This window comes from Malaclemys terrapin, chromosome 22 (genome assembly GCF_027887155.1).
Source record: "Malaclemys terrapin pileata isolate rMalTer1 chromosome 22, rMalTer1.hap1, whole genome shotgun sequence".
NCBI classification, from domain to species: Eukaryota; Metazoa; Chordata; order Testudines; family Emydidae; genus Malaclemys; species Malaclemys terrapin.
In genome coordinates, this window is record NC_071526.1 from 1,863,091 (window position 1) to 1,875,532 (window position 12,442).

Genomic DNA, 12,442 nt, shown 5'->3' on the forward strand with positions numbered 1-12,442 from the left:
GACCCTTCATTGTTTCCATTTCCTAGCTTCAGGGACATGGCCACTCTTCCGGTGACATGTTTCATCATTTTTATGTGTTGAAAATGCATTGGCCATAAGAACGGCCGTACTGGGTCAGACCAAAGGTCCATCTAGCCCAGTATCCTGTCTTCCGACAGTGGCCAATGCCAGGTACCCCAGAGGAAGTGAACCTAACAGGTAATCATCAAGTGATCTCTCTCCTACCGTCCATCTCCACCCTCTGACAAACAGAGGCTAGGGACACCATTCCTTAGCCATCCTGGCTAATAGCCATTAATGGACTTAACCTCCATGAATTTATCAATTTCTCTTTTAAAACCCTGTTATAGTCCTAGCCTTCACAATCTCCTCAGGCAAGGAGTTCCTGTGTGCTGTGTGAAGAAGAGTTTCCTTTTATTTGTTTTAAACCTGCTACTCATTCATTTCATTTGGTGGCCCCTACATTATGGGAACAAGTAAATAACTTTTCCTTATTCACTTTCTCCACATCACTCATGATTTTATATACCTCTATCATATCCTCCCTTAGTCCCCTCTTTTCCAAGCTGAACAGTCCTAGCCTCTTTAATCTCTCCTCATATGGGACCTGTTCCAAACCCCTAATCATTTTAGTTGCCCTTCTCTGAACCTTTTCTAATGCCAGTATATCTCTTTTGAGATGAGGAGACTACATCTGTACGCAGTATTCAAGATGTGGGCGTACCATGGATTTATATACGGGCAATAAGATATTCTCTGTCTTATTCTCTATCCCCTTTTTAATGATTCCTAATATCCTGTTTGCTTTTTTGACTGCCGCTGCACACTGTGTGGACGTCTTCAGAGAACTATCCACGATGACTCCAAGATCTTTTTCCTGATTAGTTGTAGCTAAATTCGCCCCCATCATATTGCATGTATAGTTGGGGTTATTTTTCCCAATGTCCATTACTTTATATTTATCCACATTAAATTTAATTTGCCATTTTGTTGCCCAATCACTTAGTTTTGTGAGATCTTTTTGAAGTTCTTCACAGTCTGCTTTGGTCTTAACTATCTTGAGCAGTTTAGTATCATCTGCAAACTTTGCCACCTCACTGTTTACCCCTTTCATTTATGAATAAGTTGAATAGGATTGGTCCTAGGACTGACCCTTGGGGAACACCACTAGTTACCCCTCTCCATTCTGAAAATTTACCATTTATTCCTACCCTTTGTTCCCTGTCATAGAATCATAGAATAGAATATCAGGGTTGGAAGGGACCTCAGGAGGTCATCTAGTCCAACCCCCTGCTCAAAGCAGGACCTAATCCCAACTAAATCATCCCAGCCAGGACTTTGTCAAGCCTGACATTAAAAACCTCTAAGGAAGGAGATTCCACCACCTCCCTAGGTAACCCATTCCAGTGCTTCACCACCCTCCAAGTGAAAAAGTTTTTCCAAATATCCAACCTAAATCTCCCCCACTGCAACTTGGGACCATTACTCCTTGTTCTATCATCTGGTACCACTGAGAACAGTCTAGATCCATCCTCTTTGGAACCCCCTTTCAGGTAGTTGAAAGCAGCTATCAAATCCTCCCCCCATTCTTCTCTTCTGCAGACTAAATAATCCCAGTTCCCTCAGCCTCTCCTCATAAGTCATGTGGTCCAGCCCCCTAATCATTTTTGTTGCCCTTCGCTGGACTCTTTCCAATTTTTCCACATCCTTCTTGTAGTGTGGGGCCCAAAACTGGACACAGTACTCCAGATGAGGCCTCACCAGTGTCGAATAGAGGGTAATGATCACGTCCCTCGATCTGCTGGCAATGCCCCTACTGTCTTTTAACCAATTCTCAATCGTTGAAAGGATCTTCCCTCTTATTCCATGACAACCTAATTTACGTAAGAGCCTTTGGTGAGGGACCTTGTCAAAAGCTTTCTGGAAATCTAAGTACACTATGTCCACTGGATCCCCCTTGTCCACATGTTTGTTAACCCCTTCAGAGAACTCTAATAGATTAGTAAGACATGATTTCCATTTATAGAAACCATGTTGACTTTTGCCCAACAATTTATGTTCTTCTACGTGTCTGACAATTTTATTCTTTACGATTGTTTCAACTAATTTGCCTGGTACTGACGTTAGACTTACCGGTCCGTAATTTCCGGGATCACCTCTAGACCCCTTTTTAAATATTGGCTTTACATTAGCTATCTTCCAGTCATTGGGTACAGAAGCCGATTTAAAGGACAGGTTACAATCCATAGTTAGTAGTTCCGCAATTTCACATTTGAGTTCTTTCAGAACTCTTGGGTGAATGCCATCTGGTCCCGGTGACTTGCTACTGTTAAGTTTATCAATTAATTCCAAAACCTCCTCTAGTGACACCTCAATCTCTGACAATTCCTCAGATTTGTCACCTACAAGAGCCGGCTCAGGTTTGGGAATCTCCCTAACATCCTCGGCCGTGAAGACTGAAGCAAAAAATTTATTTAGTTTCTCCGCAATGACTTTATTGTCTTTAAGTGCTCCTTTTGTATTTTGATCGTCCAGGGGCCCCACTGGTTGTTTAGCAGGCTTCCTGCTTCTGATATACTTAAAAAACGTTTTGTTATTACCTTTTGAGTTTTTGGCTACCTGTTCTTCAAACTCCTTTTTGGCTTTTCTTATTACATTTTTACACTTAATTTGGCAGTGTTTATGCTCCTTTCTATTTACCTCACTAGGATTTGACTTCCACTTTTTAAAAGATGCCTTTTTATCTCCCACTGCTTCTTCTACATGGCTATTAAGCCATGGTGGCTCTTTTTTAGTTCTTTTAGTGTGTTTTTTATTTTGGGGTATATATTTAAGATGGGCCTCTATTATGGTGTCTTTGAAGAGTGTCCATGCAGCTTGCAGGGATTTCACTCTAGCCACTGTATCTTTTAATTTCTGTTTAACTAACCCCCTCATTTTTGCATAGTTCCCCTTTCTGAAGTTAAATGCCACAGTGTTGGGCTGTTGAGATGTTCTTCCCACCACAGGAATGTTAAAGTTGTTATTATATTATGGTCACTATTTCCAAGCGTTACCGCTTGGACCAGATCCTGCGCTCCCCTCAGGACTAAATTGAGAATTGCCTCTCCCCTTGTGGGTTCCTGTACCAGCTGCTCCATGAAGCAGTCATGTAAAGTATTGAGAACTTTTGTCTCTGCATTTCGTCCTGAGGTGACATGTGTCAAGTCATGTCAATATGGGGATAATTGAAATCCCACACTATTATGGAGTTCTTTATTTTGATAGCCTCTCTAATCTCCCTTAGCATTTCATCATCACTATCACTGTCCTGGTCAGGTGGTCGATAATAGATCCCTACTGTTATATTCTTATTAGAGCATGAAGTTACTATCCATAGAGATTCTATGGAACATGTGGATTCACTTAAGATTTTTACTTCATTTGATTTCACATTTTCTTTCACATATAGTGCCACTCCCCTGCCCACCACATGACCTGTTCTGTACTTCCAATATATTATGTACCCCGGATGATTGTGTCCCATTGATTGTCCTCACTCCACCAGGTTTCTGTGATGCCTATTATATCAATATCCTCCTTTAACACGAGGCACTCTAGTTCACCCATCTTATTATTTAGACTTCTAGCATTTGTGTACAAGCACTTTAAAAACTTGTCACTGTTTATTTGTCTGCCCTTTTCTGATGTGTCGGATTCTTTTTTAGGTGAATGTTTCTTGTCTGATCTGGCCCCTACTTTATCCTCTTCCATCCTCTCCTCCTGACTAAAACCTAGAGAATCTCTATCAATAGAAAGAACAGGAGTACTTGTGGCACCTTAGAGACTAACAAATTTATTTGAGCATAAGCTTTCGTGGGCTACAGTCCACTTCTTCAGATGCAAAGAATGGAACATATATTGAGGAGATATATATACACATACAGAGAGCATGAAAAGGTAGGAGTTGTCTTACCAACTCTGAGAGGCCAATTAAGTAAGAGAAAAAAGACTTTTGAAGTGATAATCAAGCTAGCCCAGTACAGACAGTTTGATAAGAAGTGTGAGAATACTTACAAGGGGAGATAGATTCAATGTTTGTAATGGCTCAGCCATTCCCAGTCCCCATTCAAGCCTAAGTTGATTGTATCTAGTTTGCATATCAATTCCAGTTCAGCAGTTTCTTGCTGGAGTCTGTTTTTGAAGCTTTTCTGTTGCAAAATTGCCACCCGCAGGTCTGTCATTGAATGACCAGACAGGTTAAAGTGTTCTCCCACTGGTTTTGAGTGTTATGATTCCCGATGTCAGATTTATGTCCATTAATTCTTTTGCGGAGAGACTGTCCGATTTGGCCAATGTACATGGCAGGGGGGCATTGCTGGCACATGATGGCATATGTCACATTGTTAGTTGTGCAGGTGAACAAGCCCCTGATGGTATGGCTGATGTGGTTAGGTCCTATGATGATGTCACTTGAATAGATATGTGGACAGAGTTGGCATCGGGCTTTGTTGCAAGGATAGGTTCCTGGGTCAGTGTTTTTGTTCAGTGATGTGTGGTTGCTGGTGAGTATTTGCTTCAGGTTGGGGGGTTGTCTGTAAGCGAGGACAGGTCTGTCTCCCAAGATCTGTGAGAGTGGGGGATACAGACTAACACGGCTGCTACTCTGAAATCTATCAATAGACTCTCCTCTAAGAGAAGTCTCTGTCCGATCCACGTGTTCCTCTGCAGCAGTCGGCTTTCCCCCATCTCTTAGTTTAAAAACTGCTCTGCAACCTTTTTAATGTTAAGTGCCAACAGTCTGGTTCCACTTTGGTTTAGGTGGAGCCTATCCCTCCTGTATAGGCTCCCCCATCCCAAAAGTTTCTCCAGTTCCTAATAAATCTAAACCCCTCCTCTCTACACCATCGTCTCATCCACACATTGAGACTCTGAACTGAACTGAAAGGCCAGAACTGAAAGGCAATCTGATGCGATTTGCTAGTTATGTAAGTCGCCTTGATCAGCCTCCAGTGCCTTTAGCAGTTATAATCTTTCCATTAAATGTAAAATGTCCCATTGGAGCTGCTTTTGTACAAATAGCTGCATATTGCTCACCTTAAATAGCTTGAAATAAATCATTCTACATTCAACATTTATTTTCACAAACCTTAATTTGTTTCCCATGTGAAAAAGGGAGATGTTCGAAAGGTTGTTCAGCAGTACAGAGTGCAGAATGAGATTGGTCTGTGAAGTGAGATAGAGAATCCCATGACTGGAATTGCAGCGTGTTAGGCCTTGTTTGCATTAGCCAGGCTTAGCTTGTTTGGTATGGTGCTGGACTAGAGTTGCTGGAGGTCAGGATTGAGGTGAATTGGCACAATGTTAGCTGGTGAGGAGTGTGAAATGTTGCACGTTATCACGCTGCCTAGGTCTCCCTAGGTTCACTGGATTCATCCTTAACTGCAGCGAGTTTTCCTGAAATGTGCGCTGTGTGCACTGTTCAGACTGCTGGGCCCACAGTCTGGTACGTCTTTTTATTAACATTTGTTGGCAGAATTCTTTGAATTCCTTATCCAGTTTCTTCTCTTCCCTTCTTCCCACAAAAAGTGTTCTCCTAACAACCCCAAAACTCTGTATTGCCCACACTAACCCAGGAGCGGTAGTGGGATGTGCAAATGTACTGGTGACAGCACTACTAACCCTTGTATTTACGTCTTTTAACTAAAGTTGGAAGTCTCTTTCTAAAAGATCTGTATTCTAGCTCTCAAACATACATTCTGGGCTTGGTACAGGATTTACTGGATGGAATTCTCTGACATCCCGGAGGTCAGACGGGATGATCAGAATTGTCCCTTCAGGTCTTATGAATCTATAAATATAGTGCTTTACTGCTTCAGTGTGCTGCACAGATATCTCTGCCCCAATGTCGAGGATGTTAGGTCAGCATTTTTCCTTTCTTACAAATGGGGAAGTTCAGGTACATAGAGATTATAGACTTGCCCAAGGCCACACAGTAGTAAGTCAGTGTCAGGACTGGGAATACAACCCAGGAGTTCCTACCTAGCTCCTTGTCCTTCACTCAGTGCACTTTGGAATGGAACAAAATGGAACAGATTGTACTGTCAGTACTCTAAGAGCTAGTTTTACACAATCATGTCAAAGTATCATGAAATGCCTGCCCTGTTTCCTCTTCCCCACACTCCTTAGAATTCAAACTCCAATTACAATCCTGACTTCCCAGCCATGTCATCTGTGTGCATGGAAACTGATTTACCAGCTGTTGTTTTCCTAATCTCACAGCCAGGTTTGAAACAACCCTTCTAACATGCCTTTTCCAGCCAGTCAGACCAGAAAGCACCGCTGTTACCTTGAGGTCCGAACGGGGCAGTTCTCTGCATTGGACAATACTTCTACTTGGGGAAATGTGGTTTTCTAAGGAGCTTTTTGTTTGTCTGCACCTCCTATAGGCCTCCTCAGCCCACAGAAGAGGGAAGCTTTGCAGAGACTACGGGCTGATATAGAAGTGTTAACGGATTCCTGGCTGGGAACTGCATTAAAATCCCTACTTCTCATACAGTCCAGGTATGGAAATGGGGCCAAGTATGTGTCACTCAACAGTAACTGTCCGTGACCAGCTGCCCAGGCCCCGCTGCAGTGCCCATGCCTCTATCAGAACAGAGAGTAACTCAGCAGAACTTGTGGAGGGGCAGGGTGCTCAGGCATAGTGATCTTCTTACCTTGCTACTTGCCTAGCATTATGGCAACACACCAGTGCCAAAAAGCAGAGCAAAAGGTTGCAGCTAATGGTTGCAGTACCCATGCACCACTTCCTCTAGCTACCTATTCCTTAGCAGCATTTGGATCCCCTGGGCTATCTCTGTTCCCTCCCACTTTGTGTTTCCTCCCCCCTCAGAGACCTGGGATACAGCAGCCCTCTGTTTGTATGCTGGGCCTGGCTTCGGCAGGTGTTTGTTAATGTCTTGAAAGTGCTCAGAACTGAAACTGAGTGCTCCTTTCCCAGTGGCCAAAGGTGCTGCCTCCCCCACCCCAGGGGAGTGAGGGACGGACTTCTGCATGACAGCATATTGCCTTGCTGCTGTGTTCTTAGCTCAGACTCAAACTGACTTGAGTGCTGATGTCAGTGACTTGGAACAGAAAGCAGTAGTGACAGACAGAGCCCAGCTACTGTTAAAGGCACTGAATGCAGTGTAAAGAAGAGGAGGGATGTACAAAAAGTGCTAAATGTAAGAGAGGGATGAAGGGGAGAGCAAGGAGACTTTTTCAGCAGGCAAAAAGAGAGAGGCTAAATCATGATCTGCTTTGAAAAGTACAGCAGTGTCCAGCAGAGCACATGGCCCCTGCTATGGTTGCCTAAGCCAGCTGTCCAGAGCCAGCCCCTGCACCCTCTGCCATGGCTGGTTTTCATTGTTTCTTCTTTTACCCTTTAGAAAAAATTGTGTGAATGTCCTGATCACGACGACACAGCTGGTGCCAGCTCTTGCGAAAGTTCTCTTGTACGGCTTGGGAGAAGTGTTCCCCATTGAAAATATTTATAGTGCTACAAAAATAGGTAAGGTTATTGCTCCAAATAGCTCTTTGTTGTTGCCAGGGGTGCCTGTTTGAGAGTGCTGGCTGGGACCTCTAGAGGAAGAGCCAGGGCTCAACTATGTCAGGGATTTTAGCACTGTTGCTACATTGCCAGTGTGGATGGACTGCACTAGCATAATGCAGGGCTTGTACCTTCACAGCTTATCCTGGGGTAAACCCCATTTTACACTGGTGCAGAACATCCATGCTAGTTTGGCACTCGGGTAGCTGCCCAGATGCAAAAAACCCTAATGTAGACAAGTCCCCAGTAACACAGCTAAGTTTGAACAGCACTGCCCAAGACTGCCAATTGAGGACTTCTGCCCTCATCCTTGTCATTGGGCACTCCACAGACAGCACAGAATATGGCTTCAGTACAACTCCTGAAGTATTCAGATTGTTTTAACACATTCTTATCTGTAGATATTTGAGATTTTAGACTCTTCAGTAAAACCTCTTTAGGAAATAAAGAGTCTGCAGCCACCTGACATATAGTGCTGCAGCAGACAGAGAGCCATTGCGAAAGGGACTTGAAAGAGGCTTTGCTCAATTGGCAGAGTCTCACTGTCCCTCTCAATCTCCAGTTTTGGTCAAGCCCTGTGTTGGGATGTGCAGGAGAAGGGAGGGCCCTGGTGCTGCTGGCCAGAATCCCATGGAGAGCACAGGCCCTGCTGGCATGCCTCTGGGAGCTAGATACCTGACAGAGTATGAGGGTAGGCCATGACTTTACCCTCCTCAGCACCGGACAGTAGAGCCAGCTGGGTGGAGGAGTGTACTGCACCCTCTCAGGAATGGCATAGCAGCTGCGTGATGTCTGAACTGGCTAGCAGTCCTGTTGGGGAACCCCTTGGCTTGCATCCCTCAAATGGCCTGGATATGGCAGATGGGCCCATCTAGTCACTGGAGCTAGATCTATAGTTGCTTGGTGTTTCCAGACAATCCTTGGGGAGGGAGTGGCAGGCACAGACAAATCTCTCCCTGGTGCCCAGCTCCTCTAGTCTGCAGTGGCTGTGAGCTCATCCTTCTAGACAGCCCAGTACTGGATTTGAAAAAGACATGGACTGGGGCTCCCCCATCAGAGAAGGAGCCAGCATTTGTATTGTGTGCTTTGAAAATGACCATCTCTCTATCCTGCAATAGGAAATCAGCACTGTGCAAATGAGAAATCCCTGATGCCTGGCTCTCTCCAGCTGCTCCTGTGAATAGGAACAGCTTAGAATCATAGAATATCAGGGTTGGAAGGGACCTCAGGAGGTCATCTAGTCCAACCCCCTGCTCAAAGCAGGACCAACCCCAACTAAATCATCCCAGCCAGGGCTTTGTCAAGCCGGGCCTTAAAAACCTCCAAGGAAGGAGACTCCACCACCTCCCTAGGTAACGCATTCCAGTGCTTCACCACCCTCCTAGTGAAATAGTGTTTCCTAATATCCAACCTAGACCTCCCCCACTGCAACTTGAGACCATTGCTCCTTGTTCTGTCATCTGCCACCACTGAGAACAGCCGAGCTCCATCCTCTTTGGAACCCCCCTTCAGGTAGTTGAAGGCTGCTATCAAATCCCCCCTCATTCTTCTCTTCTGGAGACTAAACAATCCCAGTTCCCTCAGCCTCTCCTCATAAGTCATGTGCTCCAGACCCCTAATCATTTACCAGTAGAGTCCAAAGCAGGTGTTCTGTCCTTGCCGAGGAGATGGTAGCCTTGTGAAAGGAACCAAACGAGAGTCTGCCCTTGGCCAGGCAGGGTGGGCCTGTGCTGGGATGGATAGTGCTGCTCCCACGAGCATCCACCATTGGGGTGTGTTTTGGCAGGTAAAGAGAGCTGTTTTGAGAGGATTGTGTCACGATTTGGAAAGAAAGTAACATACGTGGTGATCGGAGATGGGCGCGATGAAGAGATAGCAGCTAAACAGGTGAGTGTCTGGGATTGCAGCCCAGGTTGTGGGGCTGATGTGAACTGGGAGGCTGGGCTGCCACTGCTCTTCTTTTCCACAGACTCTGCTTCTGGGGCTTGGCTCTTCTTCCCTGACTGCTCCCCAGTGGTGTGGAGCTCCTCACCGATCCTCCTGTGACGTGCACTCCATCCCTGCTCTTCCCCTCTTGCCTCTATGTAGCTGTGATCCCTTGGCCTCTTCACCTTTTGGTGCCATTACCAGCATTAACTCTGTCACATTGCACTCCTGTAGTGTTCACCATTGTGTACGTTGGTGAGGATCCACTGTAGGTGTGCATGCGTCTCACATACATGACATTGGATTCTTTTGAATTGCAGTACTTGGCAGGGACAAGCATGTGCCCTGTGTCTCTTTGTGCTCCCCTGCCAGGTCAGAAAGGACAGGCAGTCGCAACCCTCCCTCAATTCCCTCTTACCACCCATGGCTGCGAGACAGCCTAGATGGTGTCCGACCCACTAGTCTTTCACTCCAGCTAAACTTATCAAAAAACTCCTTCAGATCTTCTGAGATTCTTCAGAACCACCTTCATTCTTTATTTTTATTGGCCTACTCTGTTCTTAGCGCTTGTCAAACTAACAGTTGCTTGCAGCTCCCCTGTACAACCTGCCCATAGAGACAGCCCCCCTGTACAGGAGCTTTGAATGGCAGACTCAAAACATGCTGCCTTCTAGCCCCACTCCTCCTGCGATGGGCTGATTCCTCTGAACGACAGGCACAGCAGGTACTTGTTCTGCTGGGGAGAGCCTCGCATCCCAAGCAAAGACTCGGTTTGCCTATCCTCCTGCAGGAACCCACAAGTCAAGGGATATGAGGCTGAATCTCTGTCTTCTGGAGCAAGCTATGAGAGTGGCATTGGATGCAGAAGAGCCAAGCTCAGACCCCTTTAGTGATCAAGCCTGCATCTTCCAGCACAACAGGCAGGCCATGCCAAAGACCTGTGCAAACAAAACAGCACCAAAGCCAGAGCCAGCACTGGCAGCAGTGTGGACATTAGGGCCAAGCCATCAGTAGCCCAGACATAGAAATAGGGTTTCAAGAGGGGTCTCCCTAGCCATCAGGGCAGGAGCTCGGTGTCCTCCCATAATAAGGATCACAAGAAGACATTGGGAGACAAGCCGACCAAGTCGCATGTGGCGCCGAAGATGAATGGAGAGGAGAACACTGTGCTGCAGCAGACTCCACTGGTACAGGTACCAGACGTACCTCCATTGATGTCGATTCTGGTACTGGCAGTACAGACTGGGAGTGCACCAGAGCCGCAGTCGGCACAGACATACGCAGTAGCACCCACACACTCCTTGATACCAGTGCCACCTTTTCTATCAATGCTGCCTATGGAAGAAATGTTGTCCTCTTCACTATCCCCAGGACATGCCTCTCTATTGGAGTCTAGCAGAGACCCGTCACCACTGAGGTCTATGAGCAGTGCCACCAATAAACCAGAGGGTCTCTACAGACTTAACCTCCAGCATACTTGAATTGGCACTGGTCTGGCCAGCAACTACCAGAACTTGTCCTTCGAGGCTTCAGAGCAGTTCAGTGAATGGACTGAGAGCACCCTACATTCACTGATTCCAATGCGACCTATGCTTTCTGGGAAACTACACTCCCCACCCTCTAGAAATGCATACTGCTCTCAATCATTGCACCAACAGAGACTGCATATCCCGTTTTACCACAGACATTCAGAGTACCAGGCCAGCAAAGGTACAAGGCATGTCAACAACCCTCCTGCTCCTCAGCCCCATGATGACCCATCAGCACATTTGATTGGACAGTCAAGAACTGCATAACCAGTCCACTGAACATGACCTTTGGAAGCCACCTCACCCCATTCCACTGGGCATGGTCTGTGCTAACAACAGACAGATGGGGCTGGAGATCATCGCCCAGAGCTACTCTGTCCAGTTCCATTCCCTACCTCATACCCACCCACCCCCGCCCCATCCCTCTTCAGGCACCCTTTTAACAAGAGCCTATAACGAACAGAAGTGGCCCCCATTGCCTTGCCTAGGAGCCATAGAAGAGGTACCTCAGGAGTGCAGGGGAAGAGGCTTCTAAACCTGATATTTCCCTGTCTCAAAGAAGAAAAGGGGTCTTCACCTATCCTAGATCTGAAGAGACTCAGCAAATACATATGCCATCTCAGGTTCAGGATGGTAATATTTGTCTCCATTGGCTCCAAGCTCCACTGGTTTGTGGCTCTTGATTTTCAGGATACATACTTCCACATCGCCATCCGCTCAGCCCACAGGAAGTATCGAGCATCGCAGTGGGGCCCGACCATCATCAGTACAGGGTTCTGCTCTCTTGACACTCTACGGAGTGAAGAATGTTCACCAAGCGTCTGTCTGTGGTGGCCAACCATCTAAGCAAACAAGGAATCTGTCTCCCCTTATCTAGACAATTGGCTGGGCAGAGGCAGATCCTGAGGGGAGACCAAAGCAGCTCATATCCTCACTCCATTCTCCCACTTGGGACTCCTGGTGAACCATGAGACGTTGTCTCTTGTACCGGCACAGACGTTAAGAGTTCAAAGGAACTTTGCTCAGCTCCTTTGAGGAAAGCTTTTGCCAAACTGAGGACAAGTTCCGGTCCCTGCAGTTGTAGTGTGTGACCCGCAGACAAGGCCAACAACCACAGTGTGTACATGTCTGAGACCCTTGGCCTTATGTCCGTGTGCACATATGTGGCTCTACTTGACAGACTTCACCTCAGCCTCCTGCAACACTGACTGAGGACAGTCTATTCCCCATCTCGGCACCTTATGACCAAACAAGTCTCGGACCTACCCCATGTCCTGCAGTACCTCAAATGGTGGCTAGACCCATTGTACGTAAGAAAAGGGGTACCTTTCTTAGTCCCCTCCCTGATGATGGTGCTGGTCACAGGCTGGAGTGTCCACCTGAACCACCTGCAGATGCAAGCTTTCTGGCTTCAGGA

At 46.4% G+C, this 12,442-nt stretch overlaps 1 protein-coding gene across 4 annotated transcripts in view; it reads left to right on the plus strand.

Annotated features, from left to right (window-relative positions):
• The window catches only part of EYA3 (EYA transcriptional coactivator and phosphatase 3), a 132,891-nt gene that overhangs the window by 114,003 nt on the left and 6,446 nt on the right, over positions 1-12,442 (plus strand). For all 4 annotated transcript variants that reach the window (XM_054011620.1, XM_054011622.1, XM_054011623.1 and 1 more), the window contains 3 exons: positions 6,429-6,543; positions 7,410-7,531; positions 9,357-9,457. In XM_054011620.1, coding sequence (XP_053867595.1) covers positions 6,429-6,543; positions 7,410-7,531; positions 9,357-9,457 — 338 coding nt within the window. The remainder of the gene's footprint in view (positions 1-6,428; positions 6,544-7,409; positions 7,532-9,356; positions 9,458-12,442) is intronic.